This window comes from Nannobrachium achirus (genome assembly GCF_963921795.1).
Source record: "Nannobrachium achirus genome assembly, chromosome: 5".
In the NCBI taxonomy this organism is placed as follows: Eukaryota; Metazoa; Chordata; class Actinopteri; order Myctophiformes; family Myctophidae; genus Nannobrachium; species Nannobrachium achirus.
The window spans coordinates 32,235,068-32,259,461 of NC_137814.1; the positions used below are offsets into that span (position 1 = coordinate 32,235,068).

General features: G+C 43.1%; 1 protein-coding gene across 2 annotated transcripts; it reads right to left on the bottom strand.

Annotated features, from left to right (window-relative positions):
• rnf31 (ring finger protein 31) lies at nt 1-23,817 on the bottom strand. 2 transcript variants are annotated; one of them, XM_080726176.1, is made up of 24 exons: nt 23,728-23,817; nt 21,304-21,502; nt 20,668-20,814; nt 20,219-20,374; nt 19,386-19,442; nt 18,920-19,190; nt 17,889-18,057; nt 16,540-16,673; nt 16,134-16,306; nt 15,459-15,692; nt 14,838-15,026; nt 12,280-12,435; nt 10,973-11,158; nt 8,582-8,788; nt 7,722-7,895; nt 6,639-6,737; nt 6,341-6,430; nt 5,791-5,905; nt 4,441-4,553; nt 3,124-3,234; nt 2,498-2,546; nt 1,984-2,080; nt 653-818; nt 1-463 (listed from the first exon to the last, which is right to left on the bottom strand). In XM_080726176.1, the coding sequence occupies exons 2-24, from the start codon at nt 21,499-21,501 to the stop codon at nt 413-415; spliced, it is 3,342 nt and encodes a 1,113-aa protein (XP_080582302.1). In that variant the 5' UTR covers nt 21,502; nt 23,728-23,817; the 3' UTR covers nt 1-412. The 2 variants fall into 2 exon arrangements, with proteins under 2 accessions (XP_080582302.1, XP_080582301.1); XM_080726175.1 differs by having other exon boundaries at nt 16,540-16,676.
• Between the last annotated feature and the right edge of the window lie 577 nt (nt 23,818-24,394).

Sequence of the window (24,394 nt, forward strand, 5' to 3'; positions counted from 1 at the left end):
ACACACACACACACACACACACACACACACACACACACACACACACACACACACACATTATGCCACCTTCAAATAAATAAAGACAATGGTGGTAGGTGTACACCCATACGCAGAATAGAAGAAAGTTGGGTTATGTGATGATGTGGAACAGTGCTTCCTGAAAGCAATAACCATTGAAGGTCAGTTTCATACAGTATAAACACTTTGAACATTTGGGATCCTCCAGCAGAACTTTATACCAAGTTTGTACCAACATCATGCATACAGAATGTAAAATGCCAGGATCATGAATGTAATTCAACCACCCATCAGACTGAAGTACGTTTCTGGGCTCACGGTAATCAGCTAGATTCATGGCAATTGTTCTCGATAAGATGATGCTGGAGGGAGGCTGTGGAGGGGGCTGTTGTCTTTATTTCTTGCGTGGGACCTTGTCGCCTAGCGGAACCTCGTGCCTCAATTTCTGAGAAAAGAGAGACAGTAACACAGAGACTTAGTGCTAAATACTACCATCACATTATATTACATAATAATATTCATACGTATGTAATATATACAGTGTGTGTGTGTGTGTGTGTGTGTGTGTGTGTGTGTGTGTGTGTGTGTGTGTGGCCCCAGAATAGAGATGCTAAGGTTCATGGTGTTAATGTACCTCTAGCATTCTGCTGTAGAAGGTGAAGTCATCCTCTGTATTAACTCTTGCGTCATCTACTTGGTATCTCCTGCAGGCCAGTACCAACTCGTTGGCATTGAAGAGGGGTGCTGGGTCAATGGAGTGTCCATTGATCAGACTCACCAGGTACTCCCGGTAGTGCTTCCTAGATTCCCAACATTGCAAATCACATAGTATATTTATAGTACAATATCAAATGACAATGACATTTAATATATTTGATGTTTTTTATGTCTACGGGTGACTTTGAGGAACCATTCTTTCAAGGAATCAGTAGCCATCTTAGCGAGCAGTACTTCCATTTTTAACTGCTGACCTCTTGGTCAGTAGAAAACTGTATTCTTTCTATATTGAAGAAAAACTGTTACCACCTCAGGGCAGTGTCCACTGAAGACCTTTAAAAGAAAGTGCTGACACTGTTTTATCATTACTTTCCTAAGGGGGAGGTAGTGTTTTCAGCAGTCAAGACCCAGGTACCTGACCCTGCACTGTGAAGCAGAGGCAGGTCGTTTTTACCACATAAAGATGACGTTTTTACCACATAAAGATATAACCAAACAGACAGAAAAGCAAACTCAGATAGCAGCAATGAGCCACTGTAAATAGTAACTAGTGGTGTAAAGTAAGTAAGATTTACTTTCAGTAAGTGCAGTACAATTTTTAGGTATTTTGTACTTTACTTCTACTCCACTACATCTCGGATCCAAATATTGTACTTTACTACACAACAATTATTTGAAAACGTTACCTTGCTGATTTTAAAATATACGATCGACAACACGTTGAGATGCGTTGTGAGCTTGTAGATCTGCTATTTTCAAACATTTTGTACTTTAACTTTTGGTACCGGTACTTTAAGTATAGTTTGATGCCAATACTTTTACTCAAGTACATTTTGAATTCCGGACTTTAACTTTTACTTCTACGTAACAGAGTATTTCAATATTGCAGTATAGTACTTTTTCCACCCCTGGTAGTAACGGTCTGCTAGTCTAGCAATGAATTGTGATCACCTCCAAAAATTGTGATCAGACAATAATGTGATAATTGTGACAGGCCTAGGTTGATGCTAGTTGTAATGTCTTAACTTGACAACATCAAAAGAGGTTTGAGCATTTTCTATAGGTCTTCAGTGGACAATGGACATACAGTTTAAAGTGGTGGTTGTTAGTTTAAAATATATATATAATATGTGTATATCACATTCCCTAATGGAAATCACAACATAAAAAACACTGCTTGCATGGAAACACAATAATGTATTTTTCAGATGTAACTAGAACTACTCTAAGTGGTGGATGAATGCGTACTCGCAGAGGCCAGCGTGGCCAGGCTGAGTGTGAGCCCCACAGGCTGAATCTGACTGTTGTCCTCCCTCATCCTTCTGTTCCAGAACTCCACAAAGACCTGCCCATGGATATATGAGAGAGAGAGAGAGAGAGAGAGAGAGAGAGAGAGAGAGAGAGAGAGAGAGCAGAGGACAATCTCCTTAAATTAATTAACTAACTTTAATCCCTATTCGATTCCCTAGCTGTGACAGTTTTATCTGTCTGCTTTAATCTTTTGGTTTCATGGTGTGTGGTAGGCTGCATGCATAAGTGTGTGTCTCTAACTACTATGGTTGTATGTGTGCTTGTTTACAGTAAGTAAGCAGTAAGCATAAGAGTACATGTGTATGTATCTGTGCGTTCATGTGTATTGTGCACTGTACTGTGTGTGTGTGTGTGTGTGTGCGTGTGTGCGTGCGTGCGTGCGTGCGTGCGTGCGTGCGTGCGTGTGTGTGCGTGCGTGCGTGCGTGCGTGCGTGCGTGCGTGCAGCCCTACCTGTCTGTGTCCCAGGTGGAGGGTCCGTATTGAAGGTCACTGCATTATTCTATACAAACACACAGAACAAACACAGCTTTGGTCAGCTTCTGTAGTTCCATATAACCCCTAAAGTTTATACGGCAGCTGACCAATTGGTTGACCAGTCAGTGCCCACTTCACCTAAAACTCTGCATTCGTTTATTCCAGTTGTCCACCTATCCAAACTCTAAAATAGTTTATAGTTGTCTACCTGTCTGCTAATACTGTTTTGTCTGTCCGGCTTTAAGTTGTCTTAAAGTGCATTCAAATGATACAAATGATGTGCGTTGCTTCAATCGTGAGAAATGTGCAGCTGTTTTTCAGCCACTTTAGCTGCTTTGGTAAAGAATTGGTATTTTAAACATGGAGCCATGCCTATTAATTCAATATAGATTTTGTAAATCGACTGCGCTTCATTTGCCAGTCGACAATTAGTTGAGGTTAGATCATTTCACAACCCTAGAAGGAACTCACCACAAACATGGACAAATTAAATTGGGGTAATAAACAAGGCAAGAAATAAGTAAGAAATAAGAAAACGATGCCATATATAAAACAGCCATAACTATGTTTGTGCATGTGTGGTGTAGGCGTGTGTACAGTACCTGCAGCAAAGCCTGCAGTCTTCCAGGCTCCCAGTCTCTGAGATAGAAGAGGCAGTCCCTGGGGTGATGGGCATGCAACCCTGACACACTGCACTGGTCCACTGCACATGTCTGCACAGGAGAGGAGAGGAGAGGAGCATGCACCAGAGAGGAAGGACAGCAGAAATGGAGAACATGAGGAGACAAAACACGAAGGGACAGATTGACAAAGTAGTCAAGCAGAAAGAGTAGGGGGAGAGGTAGAGAGGTAAAGAAGAGGAGAGAAGGAGGGAGGGAGACAGGAGATGGAAGGAAGATATGCAACTTCAAATTCACTATTGGATTCTATGCACTGCCTCTATTGACTGGTAATCAAACAACGCTTTTGTTATCATGTATTTATTTATCTTCCTTTCAGAATTAATAACTAGGATGGAGGAGTTCCAGGGGGTCACTGGTCAAATGACTGATAGTTAGGAATAGGAACCTAATGGACTCTTAATGGTCTGTAACTCTTACAGACAGAGTTACATTAACACTGAGGATTTTACAGTATAGATTGGGGTTGCAGAGATTTAAAAATATCATATCAATTTGGGGTCTATGTGGCCTAATGCCTGTGAAACCGGAGGCTCTTTCAATTAAACTAGACCAGGTCAACCTGGTTGTGCCAGACCCCCTGTCTGTCATCATCATTTATGACATCATGCCTTTTGTAGGCATGTCATCATCATGTCATCATCATATATACCCTTTATATAGAAAACCCGGACAGACCGACATTTGCTTATGTAGGCCTACCCATTTCATGGGTCTGGCAAAAAGATTGACAATCACTGGTCAATGACATAGTATAGAAACTGTGGCTCAGTTCATTGGGTATCATAAACCAGTAAGACGCCCAAAGGGAGAGAAGCGACCTCGCCCTAAAGGGTGAGGCCACGCTGAAACAACAGAGACTGACACAATATGTCCATTATACATGCATGGGCATTCCCAGATATGGGCTTAATATTGACGACAACAGGGATCTCCATATATGGGCATAAAATGGACAAGGACAGAATTCATTTTCAAGTGTGTTGGTTGGTTTTTTAAGTTGGCCAAAATGTGGCCATATTTTCCCAAATATGGAAATGACTGACGTCTGACATCATAGACCACATGAGACTGACACAATATGTCCATATATGGGGCTGAGGCGTAACGCTCACTCACGCACATGAATTGCAGGTTTTCATAATAAACCCGCAAACCCACAAAAAACAACTAACGTCTCAGTACAGATATTGGGACAATATGACCAGTATGCAGACCAGTGCACAGAGTAACCCTCACCGTGTGGAAGGGGTTGTTACAGCCACTGCAGAACTGGTAGCGACACTGGGAGCAGCAGAAATGCATACAGCCCCCTTTAGACAAGGCATACTGGAAACGACAGTTAGGACACGCTATGAGGGAGAGAGAGAGAAGAGAGAGAGAGAGAGAGAGAGAGAGAGAGAGAGAGAGAGAGAGAGAGAGAGAATGTTAGCAATAGCATCATCATAAGCAGTGGTGTAACTATTAGTACTGTGCTTGAGTACAATTCTGAAGTATTTGTACTTTACTTGAGTATTTTAAATGTTCAATACTTTTACTTCTACTCCACTAGATCTCGGATCCAGATATTGTTAATATTGATTATTATTACAAATCATACATTAACCACTTCAGCCCAATATGCAGTTGGCCATTTGAAAATAGCCCATCTACAAGCTCACAAGCAGATCTACAAGCTCATTGTCAAAATATTTTTATACATTTTATACATTTGAAAACGTGTGAAAGTCGACATACTGCATAATGACTACTATGGTATTTTAAGTACATTTTGATACCAATACTTTTGTATGTCAATTTTGAATACAGGACTTGCAACAGAGTATTTCTTTCTGTATTGCAGTATTGATACGTTTACTTAAAGTGCCGCTGACACGCCCCGCTGCGGGGAGCGGGGCGGAAAAAGGTGGCAAGCCCCCCGCTTTTAGAGCCCCACTTCCCGGCGAGAGGCAACATCCCCTCTCGGTGAATTTTAGCGATTCCGCCATTTCAAATATATTGTGGAAATATATTTTTTATATGCACAGATTTATATACATTTTCGTGTCTTTAGCTTTAGCTTTAGTGCTAGCCCAGTAAGCCCTGTGCGAGCAGAGGAAGTTGCTTTCTGTGGGCTGCGAGTGCGACCCTGCGGGCGATGGGAAGAGAATGTACATTGTAGGTACAGTACATTATAACTCTATGGTACAGTACAGGCGCGCCGTGACGTCATCAACAATTTTAACCCAAAATTGCCAAAGATGTACCTTGTTTTTTCGTGACACGCCCACTTTAAGTAAAACATTTTAGTACTTTATCCACCACTGATCATAAGGGAGGGGAGTGAGAGACCCAGAGGAACAGAAAGAAGAAAGGGAAGGAGGAAGGAGCAGAGATGGTTGAGAGAGGAAGAAAAAAGACATACTGTATGTAATTGAAACGTTTGTTCAGTCAGCAATGCAATGGTACCACGTTTAATGTTAGTGGGTTGTAAAGGAAGGTCTTTGATGTGTATGTGTGTGTGTGTGTGTGTGTGTGTGTGTGTGTGTGTGTGTGTGTGTGTGTGTGTGTGTGTGTGTGTGTGTGTGTGTGTGTTCGTGTGCGACTGACTGATTCCATTGTCTCGCAGGTAGCCGGCCAGGCCTTGACGTTGGTATTCTGGGTCGTTTTCTCTCTTCCATGACTGATACTGTTCACAAGAAAGACCTGCATGCTGAGACTCCCACTAACACACACACACACACACACACACACACACACACACACACACACACACACACACACACACACACACACACACACACACACACACACACACACACACACACACACACACACACAGAGACAGAGACAGAGACAGAGGCTTGTAAGTTCCGAACAGATTCATGCAACACCATGAAAAAGCTGGTCATGGAGCAAAGAAGAGCGCAGTCACTTTGCACATCCATTTCCAAATAGTGGGTCAGCATCCATAAAGAAGGCTACATACAGTACAGTATGTGGTTAATGAAATGGATGCATATTCTAGCACACACACACACACACACACACACACACACACACACACACACACACACACACACACACACACACACACACACACACACACACACACACACACACACACACACACACACACACACACACACACACTACTTACAGGTTTTTTGCACTGAGCACAGAAACTGTTGCGACACTGAAAGCATGTGACCTTGAGCTGGTCTCCATCGTAGATGAACCCATATGAACACTGGAGTAGAGGAGAGAACATTTATTTAGTCGGTCAGGCAGTCAGTTAGTCAGTAGGTCTTATCATATTTTAAATGCTAAATAATTTTAGCCTCGCCACTAGGGCTAGAGTTTGAAGTTTGAAGCTGATTGTCTACTTTTCACGTAAATATTAAACATTTCATCTTAGCCGTCAAAATAAATGCTGCGCAGATATGTACAGTACTTACATGACTACACCAAAGGAACTTGGGGTCCTTGATGAGAGCTTGTTCAGTCAGCTTCTTATGAAAGAGTTCATAGACTTCTGGCTCCAGGCACTCTCGCAACTGTAAGTGAAATGAAATTCAGTTCAATTCAATTCATGTTAGCACCTGGGCCTTCAACCCTACAATTCAGCTAGTTTACACCGATGACAGACCATATTCTCACAATGTATGTGTGCAAGCAGGTTCTTAAGGTGTCTATGTGTGAATATATCCCCTTGACAATATAAATGTGAGATGTTTTATCAAAAGATATACGATTTCCCAATTCACTCCTTTGTTGCCTTCCTTCCCTGGATTCATTGCAAAAAGGTATTCATGCCTCTTTGAAAAGAGACGCACAATGCATTGCGAGAACAGCCAGATACATTACGGGAGTAATGCATTGTATAAGAGCAATGATTGTGTTCAGCATACTGTATGTTACAGATGGTTACCCTAACCTAATCCACCTGGTTCCATTTGTATGCTCTAAGAGTTACTAGACCCCACTTTGACAACCTCTGGTTTAAACCATAGGTCGTAAAAAATATGGACAGTGTCACACCATTGGTTTCTACAGACCATAAATGAAGCCTATTTTGCAGCGATTTTAAATCCGCCATCTTTCCATATCCAGTCTATTTCCAGTCTGAAATGCGAACGGAAAGTAATGCTATTGGCTGCAACTGCAGCGAGGGCGGGTCTTCAATCATAATTTACTAAACGCATTTCATGATGATTTAAAAAAGACTAGCGATTGAAAACATTATGTGTAAAAAGAAAAATACTATGGTAATAAAATCAAGTGTTAACTTCACCCAAAACCTCATTGACTCCCAATGAGATTATAACACATTGACACCACTGAAGGTGAAATAGCAACATCCGCTGGGCCATTAAAAGCTTTAATAGCAGGCTCAACGAGAACCCGGAAATAGACTTACAAAGTTTACTCCTTGGCTTAAACCAACTGTTTGAGTTTTTCCCCAAACTTCACGGCACTTGCGTTGCTCATTTAAGAGTGCACATGGAACAATGTGAAGGACGGAGGCCCTTAGGCTTTACCTGGATGTCTAATGTGGAGAAGTAACTGTTGAGGTGCTCGGGGTCATTTATGTCTGGCTCCCAGCACACGGGACACACCATGTCCCTGATGTGTTTGTCCCTCACGGCAATGGTGAAGTGCTGCTGGAAACAGCCACAGCACACTGAACACTGGCATGATGTCAGAGACTGCATCTGAGAGGAGACCAAGAGATGGGGAGGAATGAGAGGGAGGGAGGGAAGAAGAGGAGAAAGAAAGAGGGAGTGAGGGAGGGAGGGAGACAAGATGACGGGATACAAAGATAGACGGAGAAAAGGAGAGGAGAAATGAAAAGGGAGAGAAATAGGAGGGAGAAAAGAAGAGGAGAAAGAAAGAGGGAGGGAGAGAGGCAGAGGTTTTCACTATGCATAAGGGTATAGCCCTAAAACGAAACCCTAAGATGTATAATCATATATCCTTTATCAACACAAAACATTTTCCCTTCCTTGTAAGAGGACCAGCGACATGTTTTTAACACTTGGGCAGATTTACCTAATGTAGTATGTGGTTAATGAAATAAATGCATATTTTAGCATAGACATAGACAATGTAAACGCATCCTCCGGCTCTGGGGCATCTGTATCGTGGAGCGGGAGCCATAACTCTATGGGCGGGAGCGGAGGGCAAGCATCCGTGTGTGTCACAGAAACTGAAGTTTCTGTGACACACACGGATGAGTGGCAGTGGCAGTGTGCCTTCCACATCTAGCTTTTTATATCCATGTATTTTAGCACACACAAATACACATACACACATACACACGCACACACACACACACACACACACACACACACACACACACACACACACACACACACACACACAGAGTGAGTCCCCATACCTTATTATGTGGGAAGACAGAAAGGCAGATTGGACATTCCTTGGCCAGCACCCTCTTGATGAACTCCCGGTCGTGAGATTCACGTACAGCCTGCACTACATCCTCCAGGGAGTAGGTGGCGCTGCGTTCCAGGAGCAGGGACAGCGCCAGCTCACAGCGGCCCCAGCTCGGCAGGTCGTACACAGCAAGTAGTCTCCTGCATATACGCTGAAGGATGACATAGGGAGAGATGGAATGACATTATTGTGAGACAAGTGGTGCAGTATTTTCTGTTCACTAAAGTGCTGGAGAGACTGGGACACCCCTGGAACAGTGTACGGTACATTTACATGTAGCGCCCTACCTCAACACAAGGCCAACACAAGGCCACTGGCCTTGATAAAATCCCAGCTAGATTTCTCAGAGATTCAGCCGCCACCATTGCTCCAATCATTACCCACATAATTAACCTTTCCATCGAACAGGGTCATGTCCCCCAGGACTTCAAACTAGCAAAAGTAACCCCCCTGCATAAAAAAGGTAGCAAACTAGACCCTGGAAACTACCGCCCCGTTTCCATTCTTAGCTCCATATCCAAAGTCATGGAGAAAATAGTCTACGAACAGATTGCAAGATATCTCGATGAGAATAATCTGATTTACGAGTTCCAATCTGGATTCAGAAAATCCCATTCCACTGACACATGCCTTCTCTATTTGACTGACCAAATCAAACGCGAAGCGGATCAGGGCAAGTATAGTGGCATGGTCATGATGGACCTCCAGAAGGCATTTGACACCGTGGATCATGCTATTCTGATTGAGAAACTAAAAGCCATCGGTCTTGACAGCGCAGCAGTGAGCTGGATGCAATCTTACCTGGTGGGGAGGGAACAGGTGGTGGAGATTAACGGTACCCTGTCCCCCCCCCTCCCAGTAAGCTGTGGAGTTCCCCAAGGTAGCATACTGGGACCTCTGTTGTTCCTAATATACGTGAACGACATGGCATCTGCTTGCGACTGCAACCTGTTCCTGTTCGCGGATGACTCGGCTCTCCTAGTCTCGGGCAAGGACCACTTGCAGGTTGAAAAGACACTTAACTCTGAACTGAGTAAGATCTGCACATGGCTTAACGACAACAAATTATCAATTCACCTGGGCAAAACCGAGTCCATCCTCTTTGGATCAAATCATAACCTCAAAAAGGTAGAGAACTTCACAATCAAAGTGGGTGACAAGGTCATAACACGAAAAAACAAAATCTCCTACTTAGGATGTATCCTTGAAGCTAATCTTTCCAGCGAAAAGATGACTTCAAAAGTAATACAAAAAATCAACCAACGAACTCGTTTCCTACAGAGGATCGCCCCAATGGTCAACTTCAACACACTGAAGACCATAGCTGGTGCAATAATCCAGCCCCTCTTTGACTATGGAGTCCACGTATGGTATCGTGACGCCCCACAAGCCCTAAAAACTAAACTCCAAACAGCCCAAAATAAACTAATTAGGGTCCTGCTTAACCTTCCCAATCAGACTCACCTCACCGCTACTCACCAGTTAAGAGTGGGGTGGCTCAGAGTAGATGACAGAGTACAGCAACTTGCAATGGGCCTGGTGTACAAGATACACTACACCACTATGATACCCAAGTACCTGTCAAAATACTTTGTAAACGTTAAGGATGTCCATAATTACAACACCAGAGGCAGTGCCACAGATCACGTTCAACCCAGAGTCAACTCAAAGAAAGGGTCGAACTCGTTCTTCTGCTACACCACAAAAATGTGGAATGCCTTACCGAAGGCCATAAAGGAGTGTGGATCACTAGCATCCTTTAAAATTGCCCTAAAAAAACACTTACAGGCAGCAGCCGTTCACAACTGGTAAAAACCTAGCCCAACCCTACCCTCCCTGCCCCTTCCTTGTATATACTGTACATACTGATTGTTTAGACTTACTGTTACCTGCCCCTTCCTTGTATATATTGTATATACTGTACTTACTGATTGTATAGACCTACTGTTTTCTTTTTTTCTTTACATATCTACTGCATAGTACTGTGTTCTATTTGTCTGTCATTCAATGTTATATGAGATACTTTAATGGTTTCCTGTTGAAATAAGCTTAGTCTTTTCATGGATCTCCTTTTAGTAGACCTTGTACCAGTGAACTGTACCGTCATGAATCTGTACATTTTCCTATGCAAACTTCTAATAAAGCCTTCAATCAATCAATCAAACATAATGTAATTGTTCATTAAAATGCACTGTCCTGTCCAAATAAACAAAAGAAGTAAAGTAAAATATAGTATAGACATTTCTACCAAAATATGGGGCTACTTAAGACTTATTTGAACAAAAGAAAACCACTTACTGCACCCTTAATAAAGACCAAAAGTCTTTCTTCGCACCTGTTTGTCGGGATGATAGATGTCAATAGGCGGTTCAGGTTCGTTGCTCCACATGCGCTGGTGGAAGGGCTCCAGCAGGGGTCGCTGCAGTAAGGCCAAGGCACCACGCAGCTCACCTCCACTCTGCCTCAACACCTCATGACAGCGGGACACATCATCAAAGCCTAAAGAGCACAACTCCTTGACCTGAGGAGAAGGAACGGAGAGATACAATAGCCTTGCTTCTATAGTTGTAAGTCATGGACCCACATAACTCTGAGTGGTCAAATGTAACTAGGGGTGGGCGATATGGTGATAATTATCGTTGAGACGAAACAATGTCTCCACGATATGCCTTTTCAGAGGTATCGTATATATCGTGATACAATTGAGGGAGCCATGTAAAAAATCCTGTTTAATCGTTAATACAGAGATTCATTGCAGAATTCAATTTAACCTGCATTTAAACTTTAAAATGTCAAGGTCTCCACTTAACTCTGACAGATAACAAATGAAACCAAAGGGACCATTGGTTTCATTTGTATACTGTCAGAGTTACATACTTGTAAAGTTCAATTTAGACCTCCCAAAAGGAACCCAGAGAGTCTAGTTTTTGTTAAAGGACAACTTTAGTTTTTTACAACAAGGGTTCATATTTTAGATTGTAATTAAAGAGTATAAAAGATGAATGTTAAAATGATTTCATTTACTTATTTCTATTGTTTTAGAGATTCTTATTTCAGTGGTTAGGGGCATGCGTACAAGTGGCTAAATATGTCATTTTACACAGAATAAGCCCATTCCCAAGATACAACACAATCTTTCATGGTTGGATGTGACTGGGGCTAGAAGTGTTACTGAAGACATATTTAGCCACTTGTACACATGCCCCCATTTGTACGCATGCCCCACATTGTAGCGCGGTAAACGCAATAAAACAATAGAACGAAGCAAATGAAAACATTTTAACACACACTTTTTCTTTTCTCTAATTATAATCTAAAATATGAACCCTTGTTGTAAAAAACTAAAGTTGTCCTTTAAAGTAACTTGAAAAATAACCATAATAACCAACGTGAAAAAGAATTGTGATAAAATCGTGTAACGTGATACATCGTGATATTGTATTTTTCCATATCGCCCACCTCTTAATGTAACCAAACTGACCTGTAAGGGTCCATTTGGTTCCTAACTATAAATCAGTTCACTGGGGACCCCTTGGAACCCCTTCAAGGACCCCTGGGGTTCCCCGGACCCCCCTTTGAGAACCACTGTTTTATCAAAATTCAACAGGACTTGATGTGTTTATAGAGAGGGACATGCCATACCTTGGCGTCTCTGTCACGGAGAGCCTGTCTGGCAGCTCTCTCAGTGTCGCCCCCTGCTGTAAGCCAAGCCTGTTTGGCCTCTGCTCTGGACAACTGGACTACACCTGGCTCCCGCTGCTTCCCATCATCCTCGGCACTGGGGTTAAACACGCCATTCTATGGTAGGAGTTAAATATTCATGAAGAGTACAGCAAATGAGGTCTGATATGTGTTTTAAAACAGAGCAATGACCGGCTAATGCCTAATTTATGCACCGTCGCACAGCGGCAGTGTGCCGGAATTAGGCATCCTACAAGCTCACAATGTGTTGTGGACGTAAGGTGTTACGAGCTCGTACTGTTGATTATTTTTTGTTTTGTTTTCTCCCTCCCTGTAAAGCGTCTTCTTTGAGTACCTAGAAATGTGCTAAATAAAACAGAGAATATGTTGATATTTTTGGTGTGCACCGCTGTCGTGTATGAATCGGGCATTACGTGGTATTTTTCTTTGACACAAAACGATACAAATACAAACTTACACATATAGTATTTATGGCCCTTACAAATACAAAGGTATGTTTATAGTAAACCCGTCCCCAGTATGAGTTTACAAGTGTCTGATAAAGACAATGAAGCAAAAGGACACTACAGATCAACTGGCACCACATCTACAACAACATTTTCAAATGGTACTTCAACTGTCCCTGCCTGCTTAACACATTCCCCGCCATTTAACAATACCTTCGTACTCTCCCCTGCCTCTGTCTCCATAGACTTCCATGTAATTCATAGTGCACGGATCATGCACACCCATGCCTAGATAATGCACCACGTGTCTGCACATTGCTCACAGCTTTCAAACAAAGAAATCCGAATGGAAATCCGTTCAGGCATTCATGAGATAGCAGCCATTATGTTTTCCTAAAATGTAAACAAAGATGGCTGCCATGTTTGAAAGATGGGGTTGCTATGGGGGTTAAACATGCAATTTCGCGATTGCTATCATGCCTACTAAAGTTTTTGGGGTCCAAATCTTTTTTTGAAAAACATTTTCTTTGATTTTTTTTTTTTTTTTTCTCGGGATTATCGGGCCTGGCGGGGAAAGACATTGAAATAATCTCGGGACTATCGGGCCTGGCATGCAATGAGTTAAGAGGTTTCACCATAGTTCCAGTCCCCAAAAAGGCAAGGATTGTGCTGGCCCACCTAAAGGCAACCACAGAACCTCTGCTGAACCCTCTTCAGCTTGCATACCAAGCAAAGAGCAAAATGTTGCAGTCAACCTAGGTCTGCACGTCATTCTCCAGCACTTGGAGTCATGTGCAAGGATAAGTATCAGGTGTTGAGCTCTGCATTTCATTTATAAAATGAAAGCACATCTCAAGCCCACTGACCCTGAGTACAGGGGCACTGGCAGGCTGCGCGCTCTCCCATCTACTCTACTCTCTTTACACCGAAGACTGCACCTGTGCACAACATCTCTGTCACGCTTCTCAAGCTTGCTGATGACACAAACCTGATCAGACTGATACTGAATTTCCGTACAGACAGGAGGTGGCACTGCTGGCATTCTGGTGCAGTCGCAACAACCTGGAACGCAAACCTCTCAAGAGACTGTAGATTCAGGCGAGTCCCCCATCCCCATCCCCATCACCGCCCCCACTCACAATCAACAGCACACATGACCATAGATATAAAAACCTACCTATATACCTCATTCACAGCTACAGTTCATTGGAGTGACCTGTGAATTGGGAGAGTGGAAGTCACTCAAAGTGACTTCTGGCCAATCACAGCACGTCTTTTCCGAGACTTTACAATCTAGGATGCGTTCGAAGAAACAAACAACCAGAGGGCACACCAGTGCCCTCAGTTCCTATATCCGAACGCACCCTGGGTTTACCACCTGCCTCTGATTGGCATACCTAGCTCACGCTGGGCCTACCGAACTGTTACGAACCATTTCTGTGACGCACGCTAAAGCTTGCCCTCCCACCCAAGATACAGATGCCCCAGAGCCGGAGGAGGCATCTACCTTTCTACAGCATGTCTATGCACACAAAAGTCATAGCTGCAGAGACATTCAAACTAGACCAGGTCAACCTGGTTGTGCCAGACCCCCTGTCTGTTATCATCATTTATGACATCATGCCTTTTGTAGGCATGTCATCATCATGTCATCATCATATATACCCTTTATATAGAAAACCCGGACCAACATTTGCTTATGTAGGCCTACCCATTTCATGGGTCTGGCAAAAACTCAACACAGACCCACACAAGTAACTAAACATACACAAAACGAACTAAGTCAAAACTAATGTAGATTTCTTACCTCAAATGTTACTACATAAACATATTTTAGTGTACTATTTTAGCTTTAAAAAAGTACTGCGGCCACCTTGTTTGTTTATGGCATACAGCACATACTGCACCACCCTCTGGTGTAGCATAATGAATCAAAGAAAAAAAGACAAAACATAATAATAATAAAAACAAAAACTAATAAATAAATACAATAGAAGATCATGAACAATGGCACTGCAATAGTTTCAACAGTGTAAAAGTAATGGAACTTACTGTGTACTCGTTTATATTGTCACCGTTAGTTCCAGAGAAGGCTGGGGATGATGCTACGAGAGCACAGATCTGCTCCAATAACAGAGGCAGCTCAGCTTTCAGCCAATCACAAGGTAAGATGCTGGCGTCCCCGGCTACACGCATGCCTGTGTACACCTCTTCAGGACTCACTCCTCTCTTCTCTCCATCCTGAAGGAGAAATGAGAGGTGGAGAACAACAAAGACTGTAAGCATACAATTATAACTGTCCGACTCTCCTACACCGTCCGTCACCCTCTCAAATTTCCTACCATCTGTCTCTCACACACTGTCATCCTCTCAGATTTCCTATCATTTGCCTCTCCTATACTGCCTCTCAGCTTTCCTCTTTCTTATATTGTCAATCTTTCTTCTTTTGTCTTTAGTACAATTGATGAGGATGAGGATATAAGGGCATTAAATGGCTAGTTGTGGCTGGTTTGTGTTGATAGTAATTACTGTACATGTAGGTTTACGCTGGTTTTAAAGTACATCTCAATATTTCTGACGTCCAGTGGTTTTCATCATTTTCTGTCTGCTGACTTTTAGGATAGCTTTAGCTGACGCTCTTACAAAAAAAATGCGGTTAATCTAAAAGGTTACCCTAATCAGCTGAATCAACTTCAACCCCTCCTCCTCCATTAGCCTTTGTCTCCGCAAATCAGGATCCTCAGAGGGCGGGTCTTTGGGCTTGACTGGCAGTGCTGGGACGCGTCTGACGGGGGACGGGGGACGGAGCTTGACCGGCATGGGGGCAGGCTCAGGACGGGCCAGGTCACACATCTCACACACAGTGGCTGGAGAGTAGTTCAAGTAGGTACAGAACTGACACACCCACTGGAGGGAGAGAGAGAGAGAGAGAGAGAGAGAGAGAGAGAGAGAGAGAGAGAGAGAGAGAGAGAGAGAGAGAGAGAGACAGAGAGAGACAGAGAGACAGAGAGACAAGTAGAAACAGAAAGAGAGCAAGAGATAGATGGGAAAACAGAGGGAGATAAATGGAGAAACAACAGAGAGACAGGGGCAAACAGAAACAGAGAAAGAGAAAGATAAGAAACAGATGGAGAGGGAATGAGACAGAGGAAGAAAAATAAAAAAGGGCAGGGGTTAGGGGAGACAAAAAAGTAGATCGAAGAATGGTAGAGAGGGAGTACTCTCTCTCTCTCTCTCACACACACACACACACACACACACACACACACACACACACACACACACACACACACACACACACACACACACACACACACACACACACACACGCAATAGTTGAAAACCTACTTGGCTGTCGGGGTCACCAGGCATGCCCAGTACAGGTGCGGGGGGTCTGGGTGGAGTGACGGGAGGGTGAGTTGGGGTGACCGGAGGTCGGGTGGCCAGACGAGGACGTTCACACACCTCACACAAGATGCTGCTGGCCGCATTCACCACAGTGCAGCTCTTACACTGCCACTCTGGAGCAGAGAATAGTAATACACACACACATGTTTAACCCTAAAGGTCCTTACACCATGACGATCAGTGCGTCTCAAATATTTCACATCAAACTATTCATTAGGTGATGCCTTGTTCATACAGGTTAATGCTTTTCTTAGCGATGAAAATATATAAATCTGGCTTAACTACACATTATAACTACAAAATATGATAAGATATTACACACACACACACACACACACACACACACCAGTGATGGTGACGGGCTGAGAGTCGTCTGCTGTAGATCCAGCTGAGGCCAAGCGGGGGCGCTCACATGTCTCACACAGCACATCTTGGATGGAGTTGACTTTACTGCAGTGAATACAACGCCATGACGATGAACTACTGACAGAGACAGAGACAGAGAGACAAAGACAAGTAGAGGATGGGGCAGTGAGAGGGGAAAGGAAAAGGCAAGAGGAGACAGAGAAATAGTGGGAGAGAAAAACAGAACGTGAAACAAGAGCAGGGGTGTCGCACCAAATTCTGGGCCCTGGGTACAAGGATTCACTTCAATTAGTTTGTGCTTTAAAGCTATACTGTGTAAGATTCTCAACTAGTGGTCAGTAGCCATATAGCAAACCGCGGTCGCGTTCGCGTCTTTCGCCCGTTTTTCGTACCTTCACACCCCCGCGTCTGCCTCCACAACGCCGAGAGCTATCTTTAGAGGGGTCCCTGGTTCCTGGGCGTTCAGGCATTCCGGAGAAACGGACGACTTCACCCTGCCTGGTAGGCGAGATTACTTTTTGAGTAAAGAGACACACGGCGACTACAAATATGGCGACCCCACTTCAAGACCAGGGCAGATAAGCTGTGATTGGCCGGTAGTGTACCATGTGTGCATGATCGGCGATGTGATTGGGCAACGTATACACAACGTATACAGATGATGCAGATTACGTCATCATGGCGCGAAATTCTCCCCCCCTCACGGCTCATAGAAAACATATAAAGAGAAGGCTTCAGAAGCTGAAAATAACGGAGTGGGTGTTCTAAAACTTTAGCGATTTAACAGTTAGGACAATTTTAAGATTTGTTTTATAAAAAAAGTTACATAGTAAAACTTTAACTATTGAAAAATAACAATTATACAAGCACACAGCGCGGCACCGAGTGCCGTGTTGCAAGCTTGTAGATCTGCTATTTTTGAAAAAATCATGAAAAGTCTTTTTTTTAACCTATGTTTCTATGTCAGTGGTGCTCAAAGTTTTTCATGTGAAGGACCCCAAAAATGTATTTGTATGTATTTGGCCACGGACCAACATCTCAAAATATTTAGTTCCAGGGACCCCCCAGAAGCAAAATTTGAGTTAAAAATGTTCGCTTAAAAAAATACATATATTCAAAGATTTGTACACATTTTCACGAGTTTTCAAAAATAGCAGATCTACAAGCTTTATTTTTTAGCTATTTCATTCAATAGCTAAAGCTAAATAATTAAGGCCCCTCCACCATGGGCCCTAGTAACTCAGTCCCACTTTCCCCCCCCTTGTGACGCCCCTGAACAAGAGGCCACAATAATCCTGTGACTTCAACCACTTATTCAACTCGGCACACCTGTGGCTCTTCCTGCTTCTAGATGACGACGATGACGTCACTGTCGTTCGATGATGATTGGCTCGTTCAGGGTAGGAGTGGTACAGTCTGTCGCATTCAATGCACAGACACTGGACACATGTGGGGCAGTGAGTGGCGACCGCGAATATTCCGCAGATAGTGCAGTTTTCTGGAAAAATGAAAGAGCAGTAATAATAATAAATCTGTCTGTGGGTCTATCTCCAGCACTCCTTAGCACCCCTTAGCACTCCTTATTTCTTTGTATCAGTAGTTATTTCAATCCTAGTTATGTACAGATGTTAGTTATTTGTTCAGACATGCTATTCATGTATTTTAGATACAGTAGATGTATGGTGTTTCTTTGCTTACCGATGCAAAGTATGTTTACAATAGTATGTTATTTAGATACTGTAGGTTAGATTTTATGTCTACCTGCTAACCTAGTAATTTGTAGCACTTTATTGTTTTCCTGGCAGGCTGGCACTCTATTTACTTGATCACTAGCCTCGGAAACCCAGACTTCTTTTGGTGATCGGAAGAAAAAGAAGTCTGGGCAAACCCCCCTATAACTGTGCTGGCTCATGACATTTTAATTGTATAAATAAATGTAGCCGTTCAGATATCTTTTTTTACATCAGTATTGTTCATGTGAACTGGTTTGTTTAGGCTTATCCATTATAATGATAAAATCACTATGATTTATCAGTCATTTTCCACTGGATCACTTCCTCATTTACTCAAAGTAGACAGCAGGGGGAGTCATGTCCCTCCTCATTTACTCAGCAGACAGCAGCAGGAGTCATGTACCCCTCTGCGTCATTTTGAGACGTCGGAGGACGCAGAGAGATCCGCCGGCCAAAAAATAATGTCCGCGTTCCCTCAGAGTGCTTGATCACTAACCCTGTTGTGAGTTGACTAGAGCTCATGCCACTTAGTCTGATTTTGCACTTTGATAAATGCCAAAGTTGTTGTAGATTAATGGATTATTATATGTGAAATAATGCAAAAGCAACTCAGATAATGTGTCTGACCTGGGTGCTTGTTGGAAGATGAGTTGTTATTGGTGGAGGTGGATGCATTGGCTGTAGTGGTGCGCCATGGACCAAAGCTCTGGATAGACCTGGGACTGTTGTGGGCAAGGGACAGTGAACGCCCCTGACTGCTCTCCCGAGAGGAGTGCTGGTGATGGGGGAAGGCCAGAGATTTTGGATGGCCCTCCCGATGGCCCGAGGAGGACGAGGATGAGGAAGATGAGGAGGAGGAAGAGGGATAGATCACAACATCCGTGTTGAGGCCGACATCCTGAAAATGAGATATGAGTCGATCAGACAGCATGTTTTGTGCATATTTATTGCAGTCAGTGTTCACGACACGTTACTGAATTGGAAACGGATCACACAAAAGTGTATAATTAGTTCAAAGAAATTAGTAAATTGGTTCAAATTAAGCCTGAATTGAAGTGACAGTGGATACGATGGAGGTTTATCAGTTTCCTACCTTGTGTCTCAGTGCAGGGATGATTCTTTCATAGAACTCAGGATGGGGATGAGCCTCCTGTATGTGTGCATGTATTGTACATTAGAATGAGATTAAGATGATGCTCTGCTTATCAAACCACTCTACATAACAGCTAGAAACATTCCTACAATAAGTATAAGTTCAGGCATGGGCAATCTGGGAACCCATCGTCAAAGAAAAGAATTCTTGAGAGATTAAGGCATGGGTGAATCAATAATAAATACTGTACAATTAGCAGGGCTCTTCAACTTATTCACAGGTACTTTATGTACGAATGTGAACAAAACATCTAGTCATCTTTGTCACCAAAGCATAAATCAGGCCTGAGACAACACACTGTAGCTGATCTTGCACACAAGAAGACAATGATTCAGAGTTCTATTTGGTTCACTACTTCACCCCACCATCACAGTTTATTAGCAGTACACTACACACGCACGCATAGACATAGACACACCCGCACACATGTGCAGTTTGCTTAAAATATTAGGGGTTGAACGATACGTATCAAATGCAATCTATGACTCATGTATTGTACAGTTGCATATGGATGCTACTGTATTGTCTTGTGCAAGATGTTTCATCATATTGCTGTTTTATTTAAATAGTCTCATTGTGCCATGGGTAAGGCCAAAGATACTCCTTCTGCTTGCGATTCAATACGTTTATGTCTTGTGAGTTGTGACTCAATCTGCAAAGCCGCTGCGATTTCAATCCTTGTGAGGACATTTGTTTCCCACAAAGAATTACACACACACACACACACACACACACACACACACACACACACACACACACACACACACACACACCTTAATAAGCATGTCCAGTTCCATCCTCAGGCTCATCACTTCCAGTGTTACCGTGGCAACCTGGCACACATCAGGCTCCATGACATCATCAGGGAAGCTGAGGCCATCTGGCTGCTGATTGGAGTAACCATAGAGACACAGCACCGCCCGCCCTCCCTGACAAAAGGAAGATGAAGAAATTAAAGACAAAATGAAACCAAGTTTTCCTCTCAGTCCACTTCCTTATAGTGACGCAGTTCCTCCTGAAACGGTCCAGAGAGGAGGTACAGAGCACTTGGGTGAATGTGATTTGACGGTCAAAAAGTAGGCAGGCCATAACTCATTGAAGACATTAATATGTAAAGACGGGCGGGCTGACGATCGGCGCTCGTGCAGTATCACAGCGTCGCGCTAAAGACTGACAAGGCAGCGGCTACGGAAACAAATTTGTGTTCATAGGACATCAGTACCTGTATAGCATCAACTGTTGCCCTGAATACTGGATTGTTGTGTTTGACTGTCCTCCAGTACTTTGGCCTGTTGGGGTTGGTGAGGTTACATCCATACTTTTCAAGGATGTTCAATGCTGTAGACAATCTCTGAAGAGACGCCAAGGTCTGGAGGAGAGGAGTAGGGAGGAGAGGGGAAGAGAGGAGTGTATTTATTTGCCAGATATAGAAGAATGGTGTTTCATGGCCATTATAGTGAATGCAAGCTTTTATACCAGCTGTGATTAGGTCTAGTAGTAGCCCCGCGTATCAGGGAGAGCAGACGAACGAGCAAGGGACCCAGGTCTTCCCAATACAAAAAAAAAGTAAACTGGGTCCCGAAAGGGGCTAGTCTAGTATTTGCTGTACAGCCTCCTCCAGTTTATGGTCAGTTGTAACAAAAAGAGGAAGCTTACACAAACAAAGAATGTTTAAATAATTGTATTATTTAACTTAAATAATAGAATTCCACCATGTTTAGTATGATTATTTAAAGCATCTCCACGATTTTTGACAGGTGGCATCAATTTAACTCATGTCCTTGTGTGCATTGCAGTGCATCTGTCCTCTTTCGTGACAGTATTATCTCACAAAGCAGAAAAGCGTCTAATTTCTCACCTCTTTCCTGTTGCTGCCAAAGCTGTTCTCAATCACCATGGTCTCAGCAGCCATGTGACAATACTTGGAGCAAGGGGGCAGGGGAAGGTTGGCCATGGCTGTCACACCTACCCTCACCTCCACCACCGAACCACCCGAGTACAGACAGGCCTCCGCCCGACTACGCACCTCCTGCAGCTGCTCTGATAGAGACGCCATCCTGAGGAGAGAGAAACACACACACACACACACACACACACACACACACACACACAACTTAGTTTGAACCTCCCACTGGCTTGCATCAAAGATTTTTAATATGACAAGATATTGCATCCTGGTTGGAGCCACTAGAGTGCGACACAAATGGTACACAAAGCCTACAAATAGATTTTCTCCTAATTTTTGTCTCTGAAAAAACGCCATTTAGCATGAAAAATGTGGGAATATTGTGTGGCTTGTTAAGATCAGGTACCAGAGGAGTAGAATATGCACATCACAACTTTGTATACGGTGCTGGATCCAGGAACAAACAGTGAATAAAAAGGGCAATATCCACACAAGATATAATGCTCTCCCGTCTTTTCTTTTATTTCTCGACCAAAACGACGTTTTGCCCAGCAGGGCCTTTTCAAGTTGAAAAACTTGGGCGAAACGTTGTTTTGGTTGAGAAATAAAATAAAAGACGGGAGTGCATTATATTGTGTGCGGACATTGCCCTTTTTATTCATTGTTACGATCCGGTCCAATGTTTAGTAGTTCAGTGATCATAGAGCTAAAGAATGGTTCAGGAGCTGTGTTCACGTTCAATCTCCCATTGGAAATGAATAATCCATCCTGCTTCCTGCCTCCTAAAAAGGTACCCACCTACGTCACAACGCGAATAAGGGAAGTAAACCGGAGATGCCGTATCTTGACATTTCCGTCTTGGCCTGCATTCAATATCCAAGCCTCCCAGGCATCCCCTTTAGGCTAAAGACGTGACCTTTAGCCTAAAACTGTCCCTGAAATAGATCCATGAAGCTACACTCCATGAGTTTTATGTCAATTAACTCACTCTACCAACAGAGAGGTAATAGCAAAGATATCCGAACTACACAATAACTATAATAATAATCTAAGTAGGCCTAATAATCTGCTCCATATAATGTTATTTTGTCCTGCCTGACACCACAGTTGAAATTTCTAGAAGAGTAGTAGGGAGGCCACCTCCAACCACTGCAGATATAGGCTAGTTATATTGTATTAACATACTCTACCCCATACACATTCATTAAATGAAATTGCAACGATTATAGCTTTAAGAAATGACAAGCAGGAAAATATATTTAATTGCCCACAGACACACAGTACATGATCCATCTAGGGCTGAACAATATTTAAGATTCAAGGGACTTTATTTGTTGTCACATGCTCACACATGTACAGTATGTGCATGTGCAGTGTGATGTTGGTGCAGCAGACTCCACCAAGGTGGTGGACAATAGAAGAAATGTCAGGGCAAATGACTTCAGATGCAATGTTAACATTTTAAGCCACATCAGTGGAAATTCATTACACAGTATAAAATGCCCAAATGTACACTCAAAATGTGTTTATTGGTTATATAGAGCAAAGCATTATCTGCAATATCTGTAAAAAATAATTTGATGTGGTCCTGTAGCTTTTTAACCAACTAAGGGTTACAATCCCCATACAGTCCAAACTCACATTGGATGGGAACAAATGAAGAGTACTAGAGAATGTAGCAGAGTGACATGAGAGAGAGACAGAAGACATTATCAAGTCAACAGTTTAGGTTTCTGTTCAGGATCTCATCCAGTGGCTCAACTGTCCCTTCAGTGAACTTGAAACTAATAAGTGGCTGATTATGTCATATTGGGTGATATACAGTATGGAGGCACATACTGTAGTGATAATTCATGGCAACATCTCATCTGTGACTGTGGCCTATTACTCCCAAAGAGCACAAGCAGTCAGGTACACGGGTACTTTCGATGGGAAGCGCTCACTATCCCGACTATCCGCTGTTCCGACATGGTCGGCAGGTTAGTTACTTAGCGTCGGCAGGTTAGTTACTTAGCGTAAGGCAGGTTAGCTACTTAGCGTCGGCAGGTTAGTTACTGAGGTAAGGTTTACTGAGGTTAGGTTTAGGGTTGGGGGTAGAGTTAGGGTTGGTTTTAGTGTCGGAATACCGGCCCGTCGGAACACTGATTTAGATTTGTAAAAAAATCTAAAATAGGCACATTCAAAAATATTTTCTATCACTGCAGTCAGAATAATCGGTAGAACTCAGGAGAAAAAAATCATACATTAATCGAGGCATAAAATGTGATTTACTGCTACGCTGATTGTCTAATCTTAAAACATAATCATTCATAACGTCTGTGATCCACGTTAATGAATGCGATACATATATCATACATACAGTGATCAGCTGCCTACCGACACAGCCGCAGTGAAATCACCGCCAGTCGTCAATTCCTTCTCTTAACTCTCACATTCACCCTCCAACAATGCCTCCCTTCGTTAAATTCAATCCAGACGCAATACTGTGTTTTCTACACATGCCTGACAAGACAAGATTCGCCGATAAATGTTAAAGAATAAAATATTGCGGTCCAAAGGGGCGATCAGCTGAGCTGCCTGAGCACAGGCATGTTGTAAACAAGGAGGTAGACTACATCCCATAGACCCGAGGGATGGTCGCACCGTGATTGGCTAGCTTGTAATCTCGGAAGAACAGATGAAATGAATGAAAAGGAACAAAAATAGAGAGGACGCTGTTTTCTTTGACGATGGAACAACGACAGAGATGTGGAAAAATAAAGTGTCAACAACTCAATCAACTGTTAAAATATCTGCGTGTCAAGAAAGAGCTACTTAAAGATTTAGACTAGAGTCTCCATAGAGACCGTGGTGCCTCCTAATAGCCAATCACAGCGCGATCGTTCCTCCGGCCTGTGGGATCTACTCCAGAGCGTGAGACATCGTACGTAAAGGCTGCGTAAAGGCGGCTCGTGCTGTTCATTCAAACTCCACTGACATCTACTGGTGATGAATAAAATGCGCTTTGCAATCAATCACCGTGGGGGAGGCCGGGGAGGGGGAT

Excerpts from the sequence above, each read along its gene's own strand:
- rnf31 (XM_080726175.1), bottom strand. The coding sequence starts at position 21,501 with ATGGCGTCTCTATCAGAGCAGCTGCAGGAGGTGCGTAGTCGGGCGGAG. Across the intron at positions 20,375-20,667 it reads CAACAGTTGATGCTATACAG|GGAGGGCGGGCGGTGCTGTG; the intron begins GTACTGATGTCC and ends TCCTTTTGTCAG. Across the intron at positions 19,191-19,385 it reads TCCCTGCACTGAGACACAAG|GATGTCGGCCTCAACACGGA; the intron begins GTAGGAAACTGA and ends TCTCATTTTCAG.